This window comes from Chamaea fasciata, unplaced genomic scaffold, assembly GCF_029207755.1.
Source record: "Chamaea fasciata isolate MVZ Bird 193981 ecotype frontalis unplaced genomic scaffold, bChaFas1.0.hap1 SCAF_22, whole genome shotgun sequence".
NCBI classification, from domain to species: Eukaryota; Metazoa; Chordata; class Aves; order Passeriformes; family Sylviidae; genus Chamaea; species Chamaea fasciata.
In genome coordinates, this window is record NW_027094107.1 from 4,325,358 (window position 1) to 4,351,682 (window position 26,325).

General features: G+C 55.7%; 1 protein-coding gene across 3 annotated transcripts in view; it reads right to left on the reverse strand.

Annotated features, from left to right (window-relative positions):
• Positions 1–26,325, reverse strand: part of NLGN3 (neuroligin 3) — a 39,181-nt gene that overhangs the window by 6,011 nt on the left and 6,845 nt on the right. The window contains exons 2-6 of one of the 3 annotated variants that reach the window (XM_066202482.1): positions 14,672–15,421; positions 13,519–13,578; positions 6,565–6,624; positions 3,739–3,888; positions 1,856–2,041 (exon numbers count right to left, since the gene is read on the reverse strand). In XM_066202482.1, coding sequence (XP_066058579.1) covers positions 1,856–2,041; positions 3,739–3,888; positions 6,565–6,624; positions 13,519–13,578; positions 14,672–15,149 — 934 coding nt within the window. In that variant the 5' untranslated portion in view covers positions 15,150–15,421. The remainder of the gene's footprint in view (positions 1–1,855; positions 2,042–3,738; positions 3,889–6,564; positions 6,625–13,518; positions 13,579–14,671; positions 15,422–26,325) is intronic. The other 2 variants (XM_066202480.1, XM_066202481.1) reach the window with 2 other exon arrangements.

Here is a 26,325-nt window from a genome sequence, read left to right on the forward strand (position 1 = left end):
CAACAGCACTTTGGTCACTGATGAGGAATCAGAGTGACCCTACAAGGCCTGAAGCTGGCAGGGAGCTGTGGATTTCCCCAGCAGCCAGACCCAACATGTGCTGTACAAGCCTCGTGTCTGCCTCTTGCAGCACCTGGCAGAGCAGGCACAAATCAGCAGCTTCATTAATGGCTTGTGATCACTAGAAGTTTTATTTTGATACAGTAAAAACAAACCCACCTGTTCCGCAGGCTGCAACTTAGCACTGTTCCCACGCTGTGTTCCAGAGCCAGCTACCCGTCCCTGGGGATATGGGTGCTCTGGCACAGGGAATTTTTTGAGGTCATTTTACGGCCATTTGGCTTTATGAGAAGCACTGAGCACTCTCCTCCTGCCTCACAGCATTTACAGCCAGCAGCAGCTCCCCTGGCCCAGCAGTGAGGGTAGGGGGCACCCAGCCCCTCTGAGATGCGGGGGGGGCACACCAGAGGCACTGGGGCTGGATGGGGCAGCAGAGGATTCATCATGCAGGTGCAGGACTTAGTGGCATTAAGTGTAGCATCGCCTGAGAAGTGCATGTACTGGCAGGACTAATTTTCATGGGTGAAAAGTGACAAGGAGCAGCCCCACCAATCCACCCTCAGCCTCTCTCCATGCTGCTCCATTCTGGACCCCTGCAAGAGGCTGGGGCCACCTGGGCAGCCAAGCACACACTCCTGCACTCCTGTGATGGAAAGGAGCACCCTTAGAAGCACTGAGAATGCATTACACATAGTGTTCCCTTCCCAGCCTCTCACACTCAATATGGGCAGAGAAAACACTTTTTCTTTCTGCAGGAGCTTTCAGCCTGTAAAAGACTCCCCATCATCAGCCATCAGCCCTGCTGAGGTTCTGGAGGTCTCTGTTCCTGTGTGATTCCCAGGCTGTTGAGCAGGGCAGCAGCTCTTCACATCAGCTTCGAGTGCAATTTGCTGTGTGTTTCTGCAGGGCAGACTCGTGCCTGTGTCTACTGCTTACACATGTCCTTTCCTCCTCAGCATCACACCTGGGGACACAGCACTGGAAGATATCTGCACCCTCATATAAAGCTCATGAGCTGGTCCCTGGCAGGCTGCTCCCCTTTGGACCATATCCAGTTCAGGCTTTGCTCCTATAATTTCCTTTAGGAGGTTTATCAAAAACACCTCTAGTCTCACAGTTAATATTTTTCCCCCTCAGTGCTTGATGTAAATGTCTTTGCAGGTGGTTTACATGCATTTGCTCTTATTCCAACACAATCTTTTAGCATAAATAATTCCCTTCTTTATTTAGAGTAAACACTCTGCTATATTTACAGATATTAATCATATTACTTCCACCTGTGTTTTGCTAGGCGCAGCACTTCCAGCTCTCCCAGTCTCACAACACAGGGCCCTCCATCCCTCCCCAGGCTCAGGAGGGATGTCTGGGGTGCTCTGTCTTCCCCTCTATTCCAGTATGAGTGCCTTTCCTAGCACTGAGATCCTTGTTCCCAGTGCCCTGCATGATGCCCCCCAGCCCCTCCACACCTTGAAAAACTGAACACCAGGGCAGGACACCACAGGAGGGGTCCCCACCTCTCCCCATGCCAAGGTGCTGGCCCTGGGCTGCAGCCTTGTTCACAGGGAGCACCCACTCCATCCCTGGCTCCCACATGCTCTGCCACTGGCCTCTTTCTGCCCATGAAGAGAAGGTTTTGCTTCCCAGCCCTGGTCCAGGCTCTCCCCAGTGACTGATTAGAAAGCAGCCCTGACTTTGTTAGGCTGGGCAGCAGGCCCCGGGGTGGACTCCCCTCTCTCCCTGGGTTAGCATCAGTTTGCTCTCATTTGCAGCAGCCTCAGGCAGGGCAGACACCTACCTTCAGAGTGGTGGGAGAGGGTGAGCAGGCTGACACAGGAGGCGCCGATGCCGGAGCCGAAGACTGTGATCCGCAGGGGATCTCCCCCAAAGAAGGCGATGTTCTCGCTGACCCAGCGCAGCGCCTGGATCTGGTCCAGCAGCCCGTAATTGCCCTTGGCAGCCTGGTCCCCCGTGCTCAGGAACCCTGAGGGCCAAGGGGAGCCCGGTTAGGGATGAGGAAACAGGGAAAGTCCTGATTTCCCACCCCGCTTCCCCAGATCTAGGGCAACTTCTGTGGGACCCTATCCCACCGTGAGACCCCATCCCACCGTGAGACCACGCTACCAAGAGAGTTTTGTGAGTTCTAAGCTGGAGCAGGGACACCACTGAGCCCCAGCCACTCTCTGCACAGCACAGAGGGATGAAAGGCTGAGAGAGCAGCTGCAAACCTCGGGGAGCCTCTCTGGCCAACAACAAGCAGTGACAGGGTAAAGAGCACAAAGCTCTGTCCGACCCACACCACCACCTGTGCTAGAGCAGCTCAAGACGTCTCACACAAGCTCCAAGGAAAGCTGAGAAAGCATCAGTGGTTGCAGGCAGGGTGAGTGTGTGCACAGCTAATACTTTCCATGGACTAACGTGGACTGGGGGAGGCTCTATAAATGTAAGGAGGTGGGCTGGGCAGAGAGGAACCGACTGCAGCTTAAAATACAAAGGCTGTCAGTGAGGAAGAAGGTGAGAAATGCTTTCAATAGCACAGGAAACACCCAAGATAAGTTATCACTCTTTCGTTTGCTTTGACTTTAAGCAGGAAGCCAAAACCATGGGCCTGAGGTAAAATCCAGGCAGGTAACCCCAGCACACAGGGAGCGGCCCCAGGGCTGTGCTGGCACTTGGAGGTGGTCTGGCTGGGTGTGGTGCACCACCTCGAAGGAAGTGATGAAGGTACCACCTAAGTCTAGTGTCTCATTGTGACTCATGTGTCTTAACTTTGCACCTATCCATCTTAAAGGCCAGAGTTTTAACATTAAAAGGTTTTGAATAGGTTAACCATCTTCTTCCACAGGAAACTGTGGGCTCTGGAGGCCATTAGAGGGATGTGCTGCCCCAGGTACCAGGCAGGAGCCCAGCTGCCGAAGGAGAGCACCATGCTAGGCTGGATGGCCAGGAAAAGAGCCAGCAGCTTGGCTGGAAAGGAGCTTTCCCCAAACCTCTACACCCCTTGTTCTCATGCTGCTAAGGGAAGCAGCAGTGGTGTTCCACACAAGCCTCCTGTGTCTCAGCCCCTGGGGCTTTCTGCTGCTTCAGGCAGGGGACTGCGTTGCCTTTTGACCCTCTGTCCTCATTTTGCCTCTCTAAGTCACGAGTGCGTTCGGAAACAGGACTGCCACCCTCCTCTGCATGGCGCCTGACACCCTTCTGTGGTCCCCACTGCAGACAGCCACGTCATGGTGGATTGCTGAGGGGGTCCCAGCAGTGCAACTGGCTTGGAGGCTGCCTGTGCCCAGGGAGGGAGAGCTGCCAGGTCCCCAGGACAGCCAGGCAGCACCCGCTGGCACCTCACCACTCTGAGCCCTCTCAGGAGGAGATGCTGGGTAAACACATTTATTATTCATTTAACCACAAACCAATATTTGCTTTCAGTGGAGCCAGTTTGTGTAAGTGAGCCGGGGGGGGGCTGGTGCCAGGACCCAGACTAGGCTGTGACCGTGTGCTGGGGGCTCTGCCACGTGGCACCCGCCGGGCTGGCAGGACGGAAGGCAGGGGCAGTGGCCACAGCGCATCCCGCCGGGCCCTAACACCCCCCTCCACCCCCTCCCCGGCTGCTCCGAGCCCGGTCACACACAAGGGTTGTCCCACTGCCCGGCCGTGCTGGCACCGCCCGTGCCAGCCGGCTCATACCGAGCACTCCAACGCGGTAGTTGAGGGTGATGACAATCACGTTCCCGTAGCTGGCCAGGATGCTGCCGTCTATCATGTTCCCCGTGCCCTCCATGTACGAGCCACCGTGGATGTACACCATCACCGGCTTGGCCCCGCTGTCCCGGATGTCTGGAAGGAGAGGTGGTTAAACACAGGACCGCACCGACGGCCGCAGCACCCTGCCCGACAGGCAGACCAAGAACAAGGGCAATGCCAGCTGCCAGGACCAGGGAGGGGGCTTAGGAGCCAAAGGCAGAGCTCTCCTGGGGGCCACGGCATGGACCCCCAAAGCCAAACACCGTTGAATCAACCCTGCCAGCCCCTCTCCGGGAGGTGGCTGTTGCTGCACTGTCCTCACACTGCTGTCCCCTCGGGGGTCTGAGCATGTGAGGGAGGGACGCTGGCTGGACCCCGCTGCTCTTCCCCAGAGCTGGGCTCTGGCATTGTGTGGGAGCCAGATCAGGTCTGCGGTGGGTGGGAGTTGCAGAGTCCAGCCCCAGGATGCAGCCCCATGTCCTGTCTTTGGCTGGACCCAAGCACTCCGTGAGTCCTGGAAGCTGGCATTGCGGAGGGGGGCAGGGATGGGGGTGTGCAGGACCTACAAGGCGGTGGGGGGGGGGCACTGATGTGTGCTCCAATGTCTTACTCTCCCACTCCCCCTTCCCATTCCCCTGGGAAGGCAGAGACCTGCCTGTCTGGATGTAAACCCACGGCACCCCAGTGCCCAGACACAGACATGGTGATGAGGCAGACAGTGTGTGCACGTGTGCGTGTCAGGGAGGTGAGCACGGCATCTGGACGAGGACAGGGCATGAGGCATGGAGTGAGGATGGGGAATGGGACCCCGAGGGCCGGGGAGGAAGGACTGTGGGAGCCTAGTGCACAGGGAGCAGCCACGCTCTCTCTCTCGACTTCTGTCTGGAGGACATCCTGCCCCTCCTGCACCACTGGCTGGTGATCTCTCACGGAGCCGTGGCCACCCACAAGGGAATAACACCCGTGCTTGGGCTCCTGGTGCATCGTGCCCGTGTCACACAGACGAGGCAGCAGCACCTGCCACGGAGACATCGCCAGGTCCCACATGCCTGCGCTGCCCAGCCCTGTCCTGGGCTGGCCACCCAGCACCGACGGACTTTGTCCTCCCTTGTGCTCACTCACACACCTTGCTGGGGTGGGCTGGCAGTGCCTGCTTGGCCTCAGCTGCCCCAGGCAGCTGCTGCTCCCTGCCTGCCTCCCTCAGCAGTGCAGCACAGTGTCCCACCAGGACCGGGGCTCTTGGGGCACAGCCACGCCAACACCAGTGCCCGGCTGGGCTGTTTGTGCTCCCTCACACCCACCTAACCCCTGCCCATGTCCACTCCTCCCTGTGGCTTGCCCATTGCAGGGGGCTGCAGGCTAGGCTGGTGGGTATCTGAGGCCATTCTCACCTCCAGCTGTGGCCCACAGCATGGCTAAAGGTGGCCTCCCATACAGAAAACCTCTTCCCTCCAGGAGAATGAGGTTATGCCAAACCCGAAACTTGTGCTGACTCTTCTCCTATTGTCAGAATTTAGCCACACAAATGCACAGACCAGGGGAGCAAAAAGTGCTTGCAGCTCCTCCAGGACACAGACATTGCCTGTGTGGCAGAGCTACATCAGGACAATTTTTTTTCCAGGACCACCTGCTTGAAATATGAGGGGCAGGAACACCAGTGCCTGTGCCCATGTCTTCTCCTTCATCCTGCACCTACTCCCTGACACACAAAGGGCCCTCCTCACTGCAGAATGGCAACAATGTACAGAGATGTACCAGGAAATACACAGCTCTGAGCCTCTGCAGCGCAGTTTGGTGTGTGTGGATTTAGCACAGTCGAGTCACTTAGGCTGAATGCCAGTTTACGCCCTGGTACAAGAGATCATGGGGCACAGGTTAGCCGGAGTAAACAACAGGGTTTTAGTAGTGCCAAGGAAAAAGTTTTTCATCTATTTCCCAGATCCTAAATGCCATCTGCCAGGCCTTGTTCGAGCTGCCCTGGGCCTTCTGCACACCATGAGGCTTTACTGTCCTCAGCACATTAGGGCTGCACCCTGGCCAACCCTTCCTCCTACCTCCCCATCACATCTCTGCAGCCAAACACGCCGACTCCATAACCTGCAGACAAACCACCCCGTTCTACTAAAAATAGCCCATTCTGCAGCTTGCTTAGTCCTGGCATACATCTAGAATCACATCTGCTTGAAAGGCCACTTGATCTGTCTTGGCTGGTGCTTGCAAGCAAGACCCCACTTCCAGCGGGTGAGGAAGAAGAGAAGTGAACAAGTGGACCCCGGGTCTCCTTGTGCATGGCCAGATGCCCTTTGGCTGCCAAGTGTTCAGGCTGCTGGCACAGCCACAGCAGGGCCAGGCAAGGGTGGATGGGGAGGTTGCTGGCTCCCAGATGCATGTCACTGACTCTGGAGGGATGAGGCTGGAGGTGGGATGTGACCGGGCTCAGGGTGAAATGGGCCCAGGTGCCCGAGGGCTTCTCTCCTCCCAAGCTGCCATGCTTCCTTCCCTGCCCTCGCTCCAACTGAGCGAGGAGCAAACTTCTCCTAAAGCAGAAAAAACCCCACGAGCTTTCCCCGCCACCTCAGGAGGAGGGGAAGGTCCTGGGTGCCCTGCACAGCCGGCCAGCCTGCCCCCCACCCCGCGCAGCTGCCTGGCACGGCAGACAGACACACACAGGGCTCCCTGGGGGTGGCAGCGGATGGCGGGCAAACGGAGCTGCTTTGCTTTGCTTTGCTTTGCGTGTCATGCAGTGGGCAGCCTCGAGCACACAAATACCTTCGTCTTCATCACCGTCATTATCCGCTAAGTCCTCGCCCTGTTTCTTAGCGCTGGCTCCTAGGGACCAAACACGAGGAGACAGAACAAAAAGGAAAACAAAGGGAAATAAAAACAAACAAAAAGAAAGAAAGAAAAAAGAACACAAAAAAAAAAAAAAAAAGAGAATTCAAAAATAGCATGATAGCAGAGACAGTGGGGCCACGCCTGTGCCCCACAGCACTGCTGGCTACTCACACTGCACCTCTCCCAGAGCCAGGGCAGTGTAGGGCACGGGCAGGACTGCCCCAGGAGTGTGCCAGGACGCTGCTTCACCTGGGCCCCTTCCCAGAGCCTCCCTGGGGAGGGCTGGGGTGGCAGGGAAGACACGAGTGGGGCTGTGGCAGCATCAGCGCTGGTGGTGGATGAGTCAAAGCACTTGCCGATCCTCCTGCATCCCAGCCTGGTCCCTGCCTGGTCATGCACCCTCAGCTCCAGGCAAGGCCCTCTCTCCTAGGACCCAGGTGTGAGCAGGAGCCCTGCTCCCAGCTCTGCTGCCCTTGGGGACAACTGTCCTCTGCAGAGCTCACACCAAGGGTTGCCTTGCACGGCCACTGACCGTCAGGCAGGGTCCTGCCCATCACCCCCACATGGTGTGTGGCTCCTTGTTGTATCTGGCCACAAGCCACTGGTACCACTGCATGAGACCACCACAGCACGCAGGGACCCCTTATCACAGGTGCTCCCCTGAGCTGCCTGCCTCCATCCTGCACCAACTCCCTCTGTACAAGACCACTTCTGTGTTTCACTGAAGATTTCGAAGGCACCAATCAGCTTAACCTGGACAAGGCAGAATCCTAAACATATTAGCTTCTGTAACACCCTGAATGCCTTAACAGTTGTTCTGTGTCCCTTCACCAACCTGCAGTGCTGGGGTACGGGCCAGCCCAGCAGCCCCAGCTGGGCACTGTGGAATGCTGCTGTGGATGGCTTGCAGTGAGCCTGGCACTCCCCAAACTGCAGCCAGCAGGAGATGGCCTGTGGGCTGGCAGGGAGCAGGGGTGCCGAAAACCTGTGCCAAAACCCCACTCCTGCAAAGGACTGCATGCCAATGTGGACACAAAGGCAAGTGGTGCCATCCCTGTGCTCTGAATTTCAGGAAGAGGCTGGATGTTCTCATCCCCTTAGAGCTGCAGACTAATGGCCGCAAGTTCTCTGCTCCCTAATGCCTGCAACAAAAACTTCCCCAGGTGATGGTGACCCCTGGGGAGACAGCGGGGTTTACCCCAGGCAGGATTTACCCACACAGTGCCTGCACTGAGTGCCCAGTGACTTTCCCCTGAGACAAGGGGCTCTGACACCCTGCCAGGCACCCGGCTGATCCCGGGGTCCTGCTGCCACCACCAACGGGCCCCACTGCCACAGCAAGGGCTTTCACTGCCCCCAGAAAAGCTCCCACGAGCAAGGGGCAAGCCTGGGACTGCATGGAACTACTACAGGACTAAATGCACAAAACTGGTCAGAAAGACAAAAGTGGGGAGCCATGCTCACTGTCAGTCTGGGAGTGGCATTCTGCAGGTGACACAGGATGTGGATAACAGAGATGGCAGCATGAGTGGGACAGAATTTGAATTTAAAAAGAATCTGTGATGGGGGAGGAAGAGATCTGAAATGGCTGTGAGGCAGCTCCATCAGGGTGAGAGACTTGCAGAATGCTTTCAGCAGCCATGACCTGCTGGAGAAAGTCCGGAGGAGCAGCAACCAGAAACCTCGAAAAATCCAGCAGGGCATGAAAAGTTTGCAGGAGGCTGGGTCGCATGAATCCTGGGAGCAGGGGCATGACGGGAGCTCCAGCAGCATCCCAACACATTAAAGACTACTGTGAGGTGGTGAGGTGGAAGAGCAAGTCCCTCTCAGGCAGCCCTGGGGCTACAGGAGGCAGGATGAGAGGAAAACCTTTCTGGCAGAAAGGGCAGAAGCACTCGAAGAGGCGGCCTGGGGAGGTGTTTAAGGCCAGGTGGGACACACTGCCAGAAAGAGGTGAGGTAGAGCTGCTCCTGCCAAGGGCAGGGATGGATCAGCTGTCTCCTGTGCTGTTCTGATTTTCTCCAAGGCAGAGTTTACCTCCCGACCTATCCCCACCATTCTCCAGCCCCACCCCTTTGCCTCCAGCTTCACCACCCAGCCATCCTCTGAGCATCTCATGTCATTCTCCTTTTTTCACCCAGCACCACCCCATCCCTGTCATCTCTTGCCCCAGCACCTCAGCCCCAGCATCTCCCCCCCCCCGTTGCATCCTTCCCTCACTGCCTCTCCAGCCCACCCCCAGGCACACACTTGGCTGGGCTGTGCATCCACAGCCTCTTTGCAGGAGGCTGCAAGCTTGACCTACTGTGTCTTCATTAGGAAGAGCTGCAAGTGCAGAAAGCACTTAAATGATAAAGCACTCATGCAATATTTGCTAACCAGTGCTATGCACCAACCCCTTGGTACTTCTAAGGGAGAGGGATTTTTCTCTAATGAAGACCACAGCCAGGGAGCCTTGATGCACACCGTGCTTCAGAGTTGAGAAGCTGACCACAAGCAGCTAGAGATCATTTTCCACTGCTAAAGGCTCTGGTGCTGTTAAAGCCCTGGGACTGGTCAGGCTGCAGCCCTCCAGCCTGGTCTCCTTCAGGGGACAAAAGTCTCTGGGCAGATGAGAATGGAGGAATCAGCTATGAGGACTTGTCAGGTTGTTAAAGAGGGCAGTGGACAACACCTCTGTGACCTGACTGTCCTGGCTGAGCAGGGAGGGATCCAGCTGGAGACTGCTGCTACAGAGCTTAGGGATGGCTGGGACAAGCCTCCAGCAACCTGAGCTTCAGGCACCACGGAAGAGATGGCAGAAAGCAGCACTTGGGAAGCTAAGCAAAGAAGGAGTGCAGTGATGCAGGCCAGGGGGAAGGGGCACAGCGGTGGCATGTGTGTGTGGCAGATGCAAAGCATAAGCCTCACCCATCAGCAGGGTGGTTATGGCCAACACAGACTGTTGTGACCAAGTGGGCTTTCTGCCTCCTGCTGCAATGTTCACCTCCAGCACAACCCACCAATGCCCCACAGCTCGTGAGAGCAATCACAGCTTCACTTCCCTCACCCAGTCCCACTTTCCAGTGGCTACTGCCTTGTTCAGGGACACCCAGCCCAGGAGATCTTCCTCTGCTCTAACAAAGGCCACCACACAGAGCCCTGCAGCACCTACTCTCATGGGGATGGGTTTAAGCCTGTGGATTCACAGCTAGAAAAACTAAAAGTACTCATGGCTCTTATTCTCCTTACCATCAAAAACACCCTCCACTAACCCAGGAGGTGAATGCCTGTTGTGCCACTTCACTTTAAGCTGACTGCAAAGTGACATTGTTCAGGCCGATAGGAAGGATGCATACGCTCTTATCTGAAGGCTCTAGGAAGATTTAAGTTCAAGTTTAGTTTAAAAAAAAATCACTTTGCCTGAAACAGGGGCATCCATGCTAGATTTATGCTATCTTAAGTAAACCATACCAACAGCACTGACACCAGTGCAAACAGAGATAAAGCAAGGTAAGGAGCCTCAGTCCTTGGAGCCTTCATTCTCAGCATGGTGTGGACAAGAGAAGAGCAGGAGCCTGAGGTGAAACCTTTCCAGATCCAAATGCCTGTTCAGGGCTCCCATAGGCAGCTCCAGCACCCTCTCCTCAGTGAGAGCTCCCCGGGGCACCCACTCCTGCAAAGCAGCCACGATGCTGCAGGGAGCAGGAGCCTCTGATGGCTGCATGCACCCAAAGGTACACCTGCTGCTGGCCACAGCATCTCAGCTGCTCCTCTGGGAGTGACAAGGAACAGGACCAAGAGCGGTGCAGCTGTTGAACCTGCTGCTGCACAACCCCACAGGCAAGGACAGCTCAGCTGGGACCTCTCTCCGAGGGCCCTTCCAGCCATCAGCCCTTGCTCCAGGACTGCAGCACACCTTGGTGCTGGCCTGCCCCTCCCTGGAATGATGCAGAGGAGTTATCTCCATCCCTGAGCGAGCTCTAAAAGCTCTGCATCTTCTCACGCTCTGCTGCCTCCGGCAGCGCAAACACCGACCCTCACCTTTGCAAATTGCTCCCCGGAGTGGAAGCGGAGCACCAGGGCGGTGGTCTGCCCACAGCCAGCTCTGCAAAGCACCAGGCTTCGAGGGGGCTGGGTAGAAGCTTCCAGCAAGGGAGCACTGCAGAATTTGTGCAGCTGTAGGGAAGCCTCAGCTGGTACTTGGACAAGTCAGCTTCTTGGAGAGCAGCGGAGAAGCCACAAGGCTTCTCCTGCAGAGCTGCCAAAGTGCTTCCTTAGTCCAGGAGCTCCAGCCACCCTCACACAGCAGAGGAAGACGCTGGAGCTGCACATTTGTCTCTGCAATATCGTAGACTCTCCACAGTCCCAGCCAGAGACATTTGGGCATTCGCTAATGAAAACCAGGAAGAGCTGCTAAGTGCAGGGCAACCACATTTTTCCCCTCCAAAAATGACATCCACCTCCTCATGCCCTGCAGCAAGGCTTGCCCAGGCTGGTGATGAAGGAAAAGAAAAATCATCTTGGCATCTACCACAGCCAAAAACAGGCTGGAAGTGTTGGCAGCACAAAGCATGGGGCAGAGCTGCATTTTGCACATAGGTGCTGTACTCTCAGGGTACGTGTGTGTGCATGGTCTTTGGGTGGGCAGCGCTATTTTTGCAGCAAAATCTGAGCCTCAAATGAGCCTCAGTGCTGTCAGCTCCCCTGGCACCATGCAGTGTGCTCTCAAAGCACTGTTGCCCTGTATTGCTACCAGAGAAGGGACCAGTGTGTATGGAGGAGACTGGCATTTAGAAAATTTCCATATAGGAAATTACTGTGGGCAACTGGGCAGGGAAACAGGGATGTTTTTCTGTCCCGGAGATAAACAAGCATGACTGATAAATTCTCAGTCCTTTGTCTGCTCTGAAATACACTGAGCTTAAGGGTGGCAGAAGTCATGAGAACTCCAGTAAGATGGGAGCTGAGGCATTTTCAAACACCAAAATAGTGTTCTGTGAGAGGAGTGCTTATCACTGCTCGTCTGTGGCCTTAGAAATAAGTAATCATGATTATTCCAGAATGAGTCAACGTTCAAATGTTCAACCTGAGGAAATCAGCACTGCAGGTACATTACCCTCTCCCCAAGCATTACTAACCTAGGATACACAATGAGGAGTGTGGGAGCTTCTGTGTTTCATCACAAGTGACTCAATTAATTCAAGCTAACAGCTACCAGAGCCTGGCCAGAGCTGGAGGGAAGTGCCAGTGTCTGGGTGCTTTAATTCTCGGCACGCCACACCTGGATATCCAAATAGCTGGCACTGCGGATCTGCTGGTTCATGAGTCAACAGAGCCCAGTGCGGGCAAAGGGAATGTCCCTCACCAGGGAGGTGACCAGAGGCAACCACAGATGGGCTGCAAGGAAACCCTGCCCATGAGCGGAGCCAGCGGGGAGGGAAACCCAGGACATGAGCACACCCAAGGTGTTCTGTCACGCCTTATATCATCCCCTTCTCTGGCAGTAACCTGGAGCCTGCTTCCCCTGCCCTGGCTGTAGGGCGGGGGGTGTCGGGGGTCTGCCAGCCCTGGCAGCCGGTGGGAGGGCCGGGAGAGGAAGCGCTTTGAAGTGGCTGGTGATCACTGGCACAGCCGGCTCCGGAGGCAGCGTGCAGAGACTCCCTAATGCGCCAGCCCTTTCAGGGGCAGCCTTGGCACTCAGAGAGATGGCGTGTGAATAGCCAGGACAGCAACAGGAAAAGCAAAGCAAAGAAACCAAACAACAGAACTTGGGGAAACGGCTGGAAGGAAAGCGCTCCCCAAACCTCCAAGCCCAGCTGCACTGGCCCCGCCAAACCCAGGGGTGCAGGGAGACAGAGGCTGGGATGCAGGGATGCTGCTGCTGCTGCTGCAGGATGCCCAGGAGAGCAGCCTGTGCCGGCCAGACACCCTGTACTGAGCCTTTCAGAAGAGCTTGGCTGCCTGACCGTTCACACGTTCATCTTTGGGATGCACAGAGCAGCCAGCTCTCCCTGCCTGCTAGGGGGCTGTGTGGAGGGATGGGTGAGGCATTGTGTCTGACACGGGGCTGAGCCAGCTACCATTTGTACATCTCTACTCCCTTGTGCATGTCACCAGTTGGGAATACAGGATCGTTTAGGGGCAATGGGGGAAGGTCAGTGGAGGCAAGGCAAAGCAGAGATGTGTCTGAACTGGAGGTGCTTGGCTGCCCGTGAGGCAGCTAGGGCTCAGGGAGGCTGCTGTGCCATGGGCTGGAGACCAAATCCTTACTGGCAGGACTGGCACTGGCATGGGGGTGTGAGCAGTGGGGAGCAGCCTTGGCAGGCACAAGGCTCAGGGCAGAATCTGCAGCATTTATTCAGCCAGGAGAGGCTTTATGCTTTTAACCAAGGAGCTCTGGATGCAAAATGATCAGGGATGCAATGAGGGAAAAGCTCAGCCCAGGATGGACTGCAGTCCCCCATCACACAGGTCCTTCTCTGAGCAGGTCCGTACACTCCCAATGGGGTAACCCAACCTAAGGGATGGACGCATTAAGTGCTACGTGCCCTCAGAGGCTACCCCTCATGGCCAGGGACTGGGAAGCTGTCAGTGCCAGTGGGATTAAGGTGGGAGTGCCGCCTCAGCCCAGGAGAAGCTGTTCTAAAAGGTCTGGAGCAACATGAGCATCCTCATGACCTGACCCCAGGCCTGTGCTCCCAGCTGGCCAGAGCATCTGTGGGGCTCCTCCCAGTGGGAAGCAGGGGGTGGCAGGGTGGGCTGCTTGGAGGGTCCACAGTCCAGGTGGCAGCACAGAGAGGTGCTGGAGGAGTGCTGCAGGCCGGGGGCCAGCCAGGCACCCTCTCACTCTCTCATTCTCTCTCTCTTTCCTCTCTGTGCCTCTCTGCCGGTCGGCTTGCTACATACCTCCTTTCCTACATATTTTCTTGTTGGGCTTTCGGGTGCATTCCTTGGAAATCCGTTTTACTGTAAAATGAATAAAAGACTACAAAATAACAGGAGGCTCCACTGATGGGAGTGGGCATGCAATCACAACCACGCTGCTACCCTCCCACCGCCCCCGGGACCGCGGGAGGTGGGGAGGGAGCGTCGCCATGGGAGGAAAACTCTGGGCCAGCCGTGCTGGGCGGGAAGGAAGGCATGATGCATTCCGTGGGCCCCAGAGACCGAGGAGTGGAGCCAGCCAGCCTGGGAGAAGCCACTGGCCTGCCAGGCTGCTCTGCTGTGTGCAGCAGACCGGCTGCGGGTCCCTTCCGGCCCGCTGAAAATCCCTGGGGGCTCCCGTTGGGGTGAGGCTGGGGCGGGCGTGCGGGCAGGCGCTGCCTCCTCTGCCCTCTACTTACAGTTCAGGTGGGATCCCCTACAAAGGAAAAGGTTAGACAAGGAGGCACCCAGCGCCGCTCAGCCTCACCCCAACAGGACCGTGCCCCGGTGCGTCCCCAGCACCCCAGGCTCATCGCTCTGCCGCTGTCCCACCGGCGCGCGGAGGAGCAGCCAAGCGATGTGTCTGCCAGTGCACCCCAACCACCCGTCCGTACCAGGGCCCAGAAAAGGGCTCTGTGGTCCCTTTCTTGCCGGAGCATCTTCCCAGGGAGAGGCAGAGAGTGTTCCTCCCAGCCGCAGCCCACGCCCACAACTAGCGCATGGACCTGGGGAGGGTGGGAAGCAGGGAGGAAGGACGAACTCGAACCAACTCAAGACAGAACCTGGCACTCGGCGCCTGTGGGGAGCACAAATCAGCTTGTCACTCTGTGGATCTGCGGTCAGAGAGTCGGATTCAGATTTAGCAATACAAGAGAGGAACCCGTGACGATGCCATGGAGGTGGAGGGGTGGGACCGGGAGGCGTGGAGGAGCAGGAGCACGCGAGACAGAGATGGCAGCTGAGGGCAAGAGGGCAAGCTGCGTGGCCAGAGAAAGCTTTCTACAAACAGACAGCATGCTGCAGGGTCCACAACCACATGCTTCAAACACAACACCCAGGTGAGACCAACCACTGCTGGGGAGGGGTGGAGTGACCCCCCCCTCGCTCTCCTGCGGTCACCCCAGAGGGGACTCACCATCCTCCGTGGGGATGTAGATGTTGAGGTACAGACAGTCCTCGTTGGGGTCCTGGATGTACGTGGCCACGATATCCAAATTGGAGGTAAACCAGATGGGCAGCATGATCTCGGGAACGGCGTTGTGGATGTTCTGGGGGCAGACTGGTGAGAAGTGGGTAGCGTTCCTGATGCCGGACCAGGACGGTGGTGGCTCGGGGGGCATGAATCTCTTCTCCCCGACGGGGGGAGCGGCATAAGGAACCCCCAGGTACTGGTCCACGGGCCCCAGGATCTCACTGGGCAACGGCACGCGCACCCCTCGTAACTTCCCATAGTGCGTGTTGACAGTGGGCGAGTAGACCTGGGCCTCCATCTGCACAACCATCGAGGCAAAGCTCAGGACCCAGAGGGTGAGACGCAGGTCCCAGCTGGCCACCAGCTCAGGCACTTGGAGAACAGGGGGGAAGAGAGGGCTTCTCCAGAGTATCAGCCACATTGTCCGGGAGAAACAGCACCAACATCCAGGCCTGAAGCTCCTGGGGCGAGGTCTCAGAGCAACCCCATCACACCAAGCCTCCAGTGTGCCCACCAGGAACAGACGGAGCAGAAGAGACAGGAGTCAGGAGTGCGCAGCCCAGCCACACCTTCTGCTGGGTGAGTCAGGAGCACGGACGGACGCAGGGAGATGTGGCAGCAGCTCCTCACAGTCTCCCAGCTGCCTGCTGCTGCCTGCCTGCCAGTGGCCCAGCCCGGAGGTGACTGCTGATACTGTGGAGAGATGGAGGGAATTAACAGCAGACTTGCTCTGGAAGAGTTGAAGACCTGCAGTGCAGAAGGAGCCAGGATCTCTGGCTGAGCCTCCCACCCATGGGTGCTCATTGGCTCTGCCACCACCCGGCCAAGTGGCTCTGGGAACAGGCAAAAGCGGGCAGAACAAGCAGAACATGTGCAGACTCACACACTGTCTGCCCATGCCTGCAGAGCCTGGCCCCCGTGCTCAGGGGCTGCCCAGAGTACGAGTGCCAAGAGAAGCAGACAGTGCCATGTCCCTCCCCATAAGGAGCCTGTTGGACACCACTGGTGCCAAGCACAGCCCCTGCACAAGACCCCACTGGCACCTCTCCTCCCCTGCCGAGCCGGAGCTGCCTGTGTTCCCACACCACGCAGCCTGCGCTCCCTGCCTGGGCTTCACCACAGCACTGCTCCGCTGCTCGGGGGCCACCACCCCTCCTACACCTGCAAACTGGACCCACAGGGCAGGCACCCATGTCCCCCTCCACTGGGCAAAGCAGGGAGACGCCAGGCAGGAGGGGAACAGCCAGGGTGCTTGTGTGCGTCTGCCCTCCGTCCCAGCCGCTCCCTGCCCCGGCCAGCCCGGGGAGGCAGAGCTCCGCTCCCACGTCCCCGCCCGGGCTGGCAGCCCCGGCAGGAGCAGCTGTGGCAGCCCCCGTGGGGAAGGGAGGGCACTGCAGATGGGGAGCCGCGGATGTGTGTCAGCGAGCAGAGCTCCTGTGCCAGGGAGCCCTCGCTGCAGGCTCCGTGGATTCTCAGTGCTCTGCCCTTCACCTGCCCGCACCGCCTGTCGCATTTGGGGCTTATGTAAGTGCCCCCCGCCTGGGCTCCCCCCGCCAGCACCGCTGCTCCCGGGGGACCCGGGCACGGGGAGCCGCGGGCGCTGCACCCGCCCGGTGCTCCCCTCACCCCGGGCACCAGCCGCCGGCCGGCTCCGCTCCTCGGCGGGCGGATCTCCAGCCGGGTCCCCGCCGAAAGGCTCAGGGGATGCTCACTCGCCCTGTCTCAGCCGCATGTCCTCAGCCCGGGAGAGACGGCAGCGCTGGTGAGGCGCCTCCGTTTTGCCCCAGGGCATCCTTGCATGCCCACCCGGTGGATCTCTCCCAGGCTCAGAGGGGAGCAGAGTTGCCTTGAAATTATTGGAGCACAAAATAAGGGCTGTATGCAGATGGGAGTTTGCAGCTCTGGTGGAGGTTCAGTTGGGCAGGGATTCCACAAATAGAGAACACATCATCCAATGAGGAAAATCCGCAGGAAAAAAAACCCACCGCCACCAAAAAAACACCCCAAATCTCCCAGATAGACAAACAGAAACCCACAAAAAACCCCACCCAAATAAAACACAACCAAAACCCCCCACAGAAGGTGTCTCAAATCTGTACTGCATATGTGCAGGCAACACAGTGCTGGTCATTAAGGGAATGGGCCCATGCTGTGCCTGCCCTCCTGATACGCCCAAAGAACTTGGCAGCCTCAGAAATCAGGGTAACACAGTAAACAGAAGCACTCATCTCAGAAAATCATGTTACTGCATTCAGCCCACCCAAGCAGCAAGGCCTCGCAGGGCTGGGCATGCAGGCACCTCTCCAGAGCCTGCCAAGGGAATGCAGGTAATGCCAGACAAGGAGGGCAACACATCTCTGCACATCACTCCCCTTCACCTCCTCCGCCCCACCAGGCAGCGACGGAAAGACACCAACAGGGGCACGACACTGCTGCATTATCCCCCAAACAGATGCCAAAGCCTAGGGAATAAAAACTGAGCCAAGGGCCAGAAAAACAGCTGAGGCACCCAAAGACCCCAAGCTCAGCACTGCCCACCACTGCTGGAGCTGCCTCTGCAGCACGGTGCCTTGGCTGCCCTGTTCTGCCTGCAGCTCTGGAAGAAAACCATCATTCATCTCATATTCCCTGCCGCAATGCTCCTCCTTCGGCAGAGAACTGACCTTTGCCTGACAGCGACATCCCAGGGGTGTACTGCTGGCCCAGGACCCCCCAAAGCTGTATTCCCAAGCAGGATCTCAAAGGTGCTTCAGACCCACCACTCTGCCTGACATTGCTGGAAGGCAAAGTGCCCAGTGTAAATCTTCTGCTCAGGTTCCTTCAGGTACCACAAGTTAGGATGAAGCTAATTATTAATGACTGTCATATCTAATTTGTATGACTGGAAGCTACAGGCAGCTTCCAGTCTTTATGATAGTGCATACAGTGCTCCCTGCAGAGCCATTTCAACTGATCAGTCATCATTTTCTGTCTGCAGGAACACCACAGCCCTGCCAGTGGTGGTTCACCAGCTGATTTCCCAGCTCCAGAGCTTCCCCATGGCTGCAGGCACACGCTGCCACGGGCACTGCTGCTCCACCAACTCCTCCAGGAAAGCAATTTCATGGCACCAGGCAGTGCCACTACACAGCTGCCCAGCTGGGCTGCACACACCAGTCACAGGGCTGAATTCACAACCCACTTTGCATCCGTGGAGCTTCCGCACGCCCACTGTAACCATCCTGTCCTGACACAATGAGGAATCTCTTCTTGCAAAGCACAGCCAAAAAACAGCTTCTTGCTACAGCTCCTCAGAATTATGCTATGATGATATTCCTCTGGGTTTTTTTTTTGTTTAATCCTCATCCAGCTCTGAAAAAACATGGAAATCTGAAGACAAAAAAGCGTAAACTAAGAAAGAATTAAGTACACATTCTTAACTTAAACAAAACGATGCTACAGGTCTTTAAAACCATCTCCAATTACAAGTTTTACAAAGCATGAAGCACAGAGGTGAGCTGCACTAGTGACAGCCAAGTATGTCCAGATTTGGAGATGCACAGTCAAGGCCCAGCAGCCCTAATGTTACCCCAGAGAGCCACAATGCCTTAACACTCAGATACAACTCACGGTATTTTAACATTTGTAATTCCACATTTGGTTCCATCATTTTTTAAAGACTCTTTGCCTCCATCTGCCCCATGTCCCTGCAGCACAGAAAAAAGGCACCCAAACAATCTCAGTGACATGCTTCTAAGCCTTCCTATGTTCAGATTTTTTTCAATTACAAACCCAAAAAACCGATGCAAACCCTATATCTGAAATTCCCTGGGTTTCAAATGCCTGATTTGGGATAATTACAATACCCCTGTAACACATCTGATACCCTCATATTGCTGTTCTGTGCTCTGTGCTTTCTGATGTAACTTCATGTTAACATAACATTTAGGATGGGAATTTAGCCTTAATTTAATGCTGACAGGCTGCCATAAAAACCCAAGCTTAATCCCTTTCACTGTGGGTTGTTGCATGTGCCTTGCATTGCTGCCTGCTGCCTCAACAGCTCTTAAGCTTCTCAGTCTTTCAAAGCACGAGAAAGAACTGAGAGACCAGAGAAAGGACATTTCGTTCAGGGAAGCAATTCCCTTCACATCCCATGGGAGGTGGGAGCAAAACTTTCCCAGTTTTGCCGCCTACAGCGCTCTCACCCTTCCCTCCAGCAGGGAAGCCAAATGTGTCCCCCAGTGAAGATGGGCTGCTGCCTGCCTGCAGCCCTGTGCCAGAAGCCGTGCCTGCCAGCCAGGAATGAAACCAGGCTGGGCTGGGCAGACACAGCCAAACTGGGAATGCTCAGACAAGCAGGCAGTGAGGAACTGGGAGCATAAAGACACCGCAGGCATCCCAGGTCACTCTGCCAGGCCGCTGGTGGGTGAGCAGAGGAAGTGAGGCTGCTAGCTGTTGGGGATGTTATTCATGTGCTTTGGAAAACAAATGCTCCATAGGTATTTCCACGGCCACACTGTCTGCCAGACGGCTTCCTCCTCAACAAAGAGACGCTCTCCATGGAAACCTGGGCGGGTGGGATCCTCTGGAAGCCTCTCTGGCAGATGCATATTCAGGCATCTCAACACCAGCCAGACAAGCCGGATCCACACCTCCCCTGGCAGGCGGCTGAGGAGATGCGAGCAGGCAGCCTGCTCTCCTATTGGACCCTCCATCGGGGCCCAGCCTCCTGCCCTGGAGCACCCACCCCAAGTTCAGCACACTCACCTTGTGGCTCTGTGTCCCACGAGGTTCAGAGCCAGGACAGATGGAGACCTCAGAGCACCCAGCTGGCACGGATGGATGATCTCCTTCCAACAGCAAGCAGACAGGATGTCCCATTGCACCCTCCAGCCACTGTGCCTCGTGCAGCTCTGCTCACCATTTGACCCCCTTGTGCTTCACTAAGGGCCAGCCCAGGCACCCCAGAACAAACATGCACCCAGCAAGCAGCATGAGAAACTTCTGCCTTCTCTTCTTCAGGTGAGCTCCAAACCTTTCCACCAGCCTGTGCTCCAGGAGCACAGCTCTCAGGCAGCAGCACCTGCCAGACCCACTCCCAAGCTGGCATCTTGTCTCCACCGGGCAGCAATCCCAGCTCCCACCCAGCCCCATCCCACCCAGCCTTACAAGACCGCAGAAACCCCACAGGAAACCCTGGGGAGAAGAAAAGCTGCAGCACAACTGGACCAATGTGCTTGTGTCCCTGTGTCCCAGCAGGCCCTCAAGAGCATCCCTGTGCCTGCAGGTCTCATCCCAGGTTACCCATCCATGCCACAGGCAGATGTTTCCTGGTCCCACAGCACTGTGGGGGTATTTCCCAGGTCCATCACAGAGCTGGTGAGCAGTGATAGATGGCTCACAGTTACACTGAAAGGGACATGTAGGGTTTCAGAAAGGTCTGCCCTGCTGCTGCTGCTGCTCTGCTTTTCCATGAATGACCTAAATGACAGAACAGGGTACGTTTCAAAATCTGCATGTGACGCCCCAGCACTTTAGAGGCCAGGATGGGAATTTGACATGTTCCTGACAGACTGGGAAAAGGCTGAGGACTGTAAGGCATTGGGAGGTAAAAATTTGCACAAACAGGCCACAGAAGAAAAGACAGCGGCAGTTCTGCCACAAGGGTCACAAGGGCTACAGGTGAGTACAAACTGAACGTGAGCCAGCATATCATTGCCGCAAAAAAAGGCAGCTACAGGAGGGTGTGTGAAAGGCCAGCTTACACATGAAGTAATTGCTCTCCTTTCAGCTCATAAAGACACATCAAGTAATTTTACTGTTGTCCAGAGAACCAGTTCATTCCCCAAAGGATTTGGACTGAGAGAGGCCATGGGAGACCAGTAAGATCATCAAAAAGCTTTGGAGAAACGTCTGGAAGATTTGGATTAGTCTAGACAAGAAAAGTCACAGGGCACAGTTTTATAACATGCAAAGGCCACTGCAAAAAAGTTCAGAACACTCTGCCCTTTTGTGCTAGGTAGGAGACACATCCATATTAAGAAAGAAAAGTTAAGTGTACACCAGGAAAAGTTAAAGCACTCCATGGCTACCTACAAAGGGTGCTACGTGGCAGATGGATGGACCAAGGGATTCCCAGCAGCCTCTCCAGCCCAGCCTCCTACACTTCTCATTACCCTGGCTGGCAGCTCTGCCCCTGCCCTCATTCATTCAGCATTTGTCACAGTCTGGGTATACACAGCCACCTTGGCCAGGAACCCTTCAGCATTTAGGGTGCAGAGCAGAGCACTTAGGATGCTTCCCAGCACCATGGAGCCAAAAACATCCATTCTCCACTCAGCAGAGGCCTCTCCCAGAGTCCAGTGTTCCCCACCTCACTCTCCTCCTGAGGCACATCTGCCGCCCCCCAGTATTGAGGCACCACAGTCACTCTAAGAGGACAGGAGGAAAACAGTTATGACCTCACCCTTGTTTGCATCAAGATAGGTCCCTGTGCTTTGCCTTTCCTGGCTCCTACCCACAGAACCACCAATATTTAAAGCAAGCTGAACGTCAGAAGCCTATGAGACACTCCAGTGCACATCCTTTGCCCTGGGGAGAGGATGAGGGACCACGTGAGAAGTGTCAGTTAAGTTCCTCAACGCTGCACGAACATATGTGGGACAGAAGCTCTTTGACAACTCCCAGACACATGCCAAGATCCTCGAGAGCTTCCATTCATAACAGAAGAATGTTACTCAAAATCCCTAGAAACAGACAATTTCAAGAGCCACTTCTGCTGTGGTGCCAAAGGCCTCCCGCTGCAATATGGCCTGTCACCATTTGCTCCATGGCCTTTAATGAGTTCTTCATGAAGGAGCCAAGCCTGCCTTGGGAAGGACACCAGGGGCAGAGCAGACCTTTCCCTTGCCCACATTTCAGCCTTTCCAGATATTTTTGGCGTTGAATGTCAGCACACTGCTCGATGCCTGGCTCCAGAAGGCACGGTACCCAGCAGGTGAGACAAGCTGGATCATTTCCAACTCTTGTTTAGCATCAAGAGCTCCAAAAATGCAGGAGGTTTCTCAGTGTCACCGAGCTGTGACTGGTGATGCTGCAGAAGGACAGCTTGTGAGCACTGCAGCAGGGACAGTGTTGGGGTCAGCACCCAATACTGCTGATGCAAGAAGAAGGTGACCACTATAGAGGACCCAAGGACAACTGTGCTTGGAAGCCTGGAGTCTTTTGGAGTGGGCAACATGCTCACCTTGAGTTAGTCTAGATTTTGACTGACCTTCCCACTCACTGCTTCCCAGGAGCCTGCTGGAAAGCTGAGACAGGGCCACGTGGCACAGCCCGCAGCTGCTGTGTGAGCAGGAGGCTCTGCCAGCACAGGAAGAGGGCAGTGGCAGCAGCCTCTCGGTGGACTGGCGGGTTCCCACATGGCTCAGGGATAGCTGCTGGAAGTAGCCTATTTATTGATATAAATAATCTAGATTATCTCACATTATGGCTTTCCCGAGCCCAGCATGAATGCATAGTGGCAGCTCTTCTCTCCCTCACCTTGTTGTTTGCTGTTTCAACGTACAAACACTGGCCGGCAGGGGCAGAGGTTAACCAGAAGCACTGTCCGAGCACGGCTGAACCTACACTCGCTCCCCAGCCCGAACCGCCGGCAGCGAAGGAAGCGCCCGGCTCAGCCCGGAGGATCTCAGAGCCCCGGGACTCCCCGCGGCCGGCAACATCTGGATGTGGCATCGCTGTGTGTCGGCCAGGAGGGACGGCTGGCGGAGCCGGTTTGGCTCCCGGAGCCCGGTGTGAGGCTGAGCCCGGCCCGCAGCCCGCGGGAGCTGTCCCGTCAGCACCGCCCGGCCCCGGCACACGCGAACCGCAGCTCCGGGACCTGCGGAGCGGCGACCTCGAGGCTCCTCACAGCTTCCTGAGCACAGGAGAGCGAGGTGCTGAGCTCTTCTCCCTGGTATCCCGCCATAGCACATTGGGGAACGGTTCAAAGCTGTGCCGGGGAAGGTTTACACTGGACGGTAGGAAGCGTTTGTTTAGCCAGAGGATGGTCAAACACTGGAAGAGGCTTCCTAGAGAGGTGGTCGATGCCTCGAGCCTGTCAGTGTTTAAGAGGCATTTGGACAACGCCCTTAACCACATGCCCTAATTTTAGGTCAGCCCTGAACGGGACAGGCAGTTGGACTGGATGATCATTGTAGATATGTCCCAGCTGAAATTATTCTATTCTATTCTATTCTATTCTATTCTATTCTATTCTATTCTATTCTATTCTATTCTATTCTATTCTATTCTATTCTATTCTATTCTATTCTATTCTATTCTATTCTATTCTATTCTATTCTATTCTATTGCTTCACAAATAAATGTTAAAATTACTCCGCCTCTGGTTTTGTGCAGACAGGTGACTGACAATGCAAAAGTGCATCCACAGAACCCTGGGATTTCCAGACGAGTACTCAGGAGTGAGCTGACAGACAATCTGCTTTCAGCAAGCCCTTGGCACCAGCACAAAGTTCATGCCAAGACAACTTGCTCACTCTCCCACACATCACAAACAAGCACCAGGCACCTACTCCAAGGCAATATAATCTCCCTCAAATCTGTGATCAACACTCCACAGCTAGCAGCCCAAGTGCCAATCTCACCCAGCAAAGAGAGAGCTGACTCCGCCAGCAGCATTCCCCTCACTTCCTTCTCCAGCTTCAGGAAGCTGCACATTGACATTATCCCACCTGCTCAGCACCATCCCCCTCACATCTGCCAGAGTGATGCCTCCTCTCCTAAATAATTGTCCTGAAAGCTACCATGGCTAACAGGGGCCATTTTTTAAGTTGACATGGTTCATTATGATTGAACTGTGTTAGGGAACAATTACACAAGCACAAGGCTCTTATCAATAAGCTTCTAAAAGTCTAAGTCCAAACACATTCATATTTCTTCTGTTAGCAAAAGCAGATTTGAAGTCTAATAAAGCAAGCAGACTTTGGTTACCCAAAGAGGTTGGCTCAATGACACCCCCATTTCTGAAACGCCTGAAACTAAGAGGCAAGTATGAAACCAAGTTGCTGATGCAATGTCCTTCCCCAAAAATCTGTCATCCCCCAGCCTCTCAAGCTCCTTTCTGGGCACCCAGCCATGCAAAGGACATGAAGCTCCCACAACCAATGGGCCATGGGCAATTTGCACAAAACTCTGTCTGACCCATACCACCACCTGTGCTGGAACAGCTCAAGACATCTCACACAAGCTCCAAGGAAAGCTGAGAAAGCACCAGTGGCTGCAGGCAGGGCGAGTGTGTGCACAGCCAATGCTTTCCATGGACTAACGTGGACTGGGGGAGGCTCTATAAATGTAAGGAGGTGGGCTGGGCAGAGAGGAACCGACTGCAGCTTAAAATACTTGGACTTCCTGCAAATGTGATTAGGGAGGGTGGGCAACAAAATCCAAGAGTGTTCTGAATGGGAACAGCTACATCCAAAATAAGTTGTCAATGTTTCACTTTTACTGACTCAAAGCAGGAAGCCAAATCCACTTAATCAAGGGTAGAAATTCAGATAGTGGCTTTGGAGGCTCTGGTTTCAGCAGCAGAGGCAGTAAAGGACTGCTTCTTTTACCAACAACTGCTCCAGCCACCAATTTCTGCCTAACATCACTCCACTCTTTATCAGCTCAGAAAGGTTTTACAAGGCAGAATTGTATAACAAGTCATGGAAGTAATCTGCGCTAAAAGTAATAAAACCCAGGACAAAGAACAAAGATGAAGGAAATAGCTGGAGACAAGCAGGAACTAACTTTTGCACAGAAGCTGAAACATGACACAGTAAGTTTTCTTGTGAAGAGATAAGGTTACAAGTTATCTGGCAGTGTACAATGTGTACACGTATATTGTACCATGTGCTAACACCACCTTGACTTGTACCATGAGACACCAAGCCCATGGAGCAAGGTGGCTCTATGTGGAGAGCACACCCCTGTGAAAGGGGGAGTGTGGGCCATCCTGACAGAGACACCCCTCAAGGGTCACAGTGCAGGCAGCAGAGCCACGTGTGCTCCCTCAGCATGCAAGAAACCCCAAGCATTGCAGTCCAGCACCAAATTGTTTCCTCACTGCAGGGTCTTTGCTCAGGAAAGCCATCCCAGGAGGTGTTTGACTCTCCACACCACTTCCACCTTGTTACAATGGTCCCTACTGCCAGGTGAAACAGCAGGCAGGCTCTGCACAGACACAGGTGCCCAGAGCCTGGGATGCAGGGCTATGCCACCCCATGCTCCCAAGCTTCCCACAGCTGGGAGACCTGCAGGTCCTGTCGTGTGGCAGAGAGATGCCCCAGCTGAACTGCAGCCCATGACCGTACTGTGTGCCCCAGCACATCCCACTGGACTCTAGATGCTGAGTTTTATGTCAGTGTGAGTGGCCCTGACCAAAGACCAGACGTGATTTTCTGACCATATTGCAAATGTCCCTTTGAGCCTACTGGCACTAGCAGTGACCCACTGCTCCGTGACACTGAAGCTTGCCTGGGGGCACAATTAGTCCCAGCTCTGCCTTGGCTGGCCTGGGAGACCACATTCCCCTCCTCACAGCCCTGGACTCTTCATCTACACCAGAGGGCTGCTCTCTGTGAAGCAGGGAGTGGGATACCCATACCTGGATTGGGGTAAGAGATGGGGAGCAGTGACCACTGTAGCAAAGCACAGGTAGGGCAGAGCATGGGTCAGTGCAAGCTGCATTTGCTAACGCTGTGATGCACATTCCCTCTGCTCCCACCAGCAAGCAAGTTTCACTGGAAACATCAGAAAGATCCAGATGTGGGGGCGGGAAAATGCCGTTGTTGTTGGAAGCACCATGTTCCCCTCCATCCATCCATCCATCCATCCATCCATCCATCCATCCATCCATCCATCCATCCATCCATCCATCCACACCACCACCCTGCAAGCTGCCGGTGGCAGAGGGCACCAGGTCCCTTTCCCTCCCGGCTGCACGGCCCCCGCGGGGCAGGGGACACCGTCCCGGGGCAGCACCTCTTGGCAGAGCTCCTGCGGGAGCCGGGGCCGCACACCCAGAGCCAACATGACACAGCGTCAAGCAGCCACATCCTGCAGCAGCCACCGCTCCTCCAGGCTGACGTCAGCCTCCGCAAGAGCTGGCAGGCAGGACATGCTGTGCATGCCGGCCGCGCTGCTCCCAGACACCGCCTGGCTCCGGCACACACTGTGGCCTGTGTTCCTCACCAGCCACGACTTATCTACAAATTGAATTTCACACTCGCACGCTCCAGAATAAGGCACAGGTGCTGGAGAAGCCGCCCTCCCCCTCCGCACATCTGCCTTCCCGCCCGCCCCACCCCGCTGCCGAGCGCCGGGATCGCGGCTGGAGCTCTGGAGGAGCTGCTGGGCAAAGCCCCGGCAGGCACGGGCGGCATCGGCTCGGGGCACCATCAGGGCCAGGAGAGCCCTGGGGCCCCTGGCTCACAGCGTCCAAAACCGCCCATCTGCAGCTGAATGAGATAAGAGCCCATCCCAGAGTTACTGGTTTCCCCAGAAACCCTACAGGCTTTCCCAGGAATTCTGGAAACGCACAGATTTGGTATGTGCTCCAGCAAGCCACC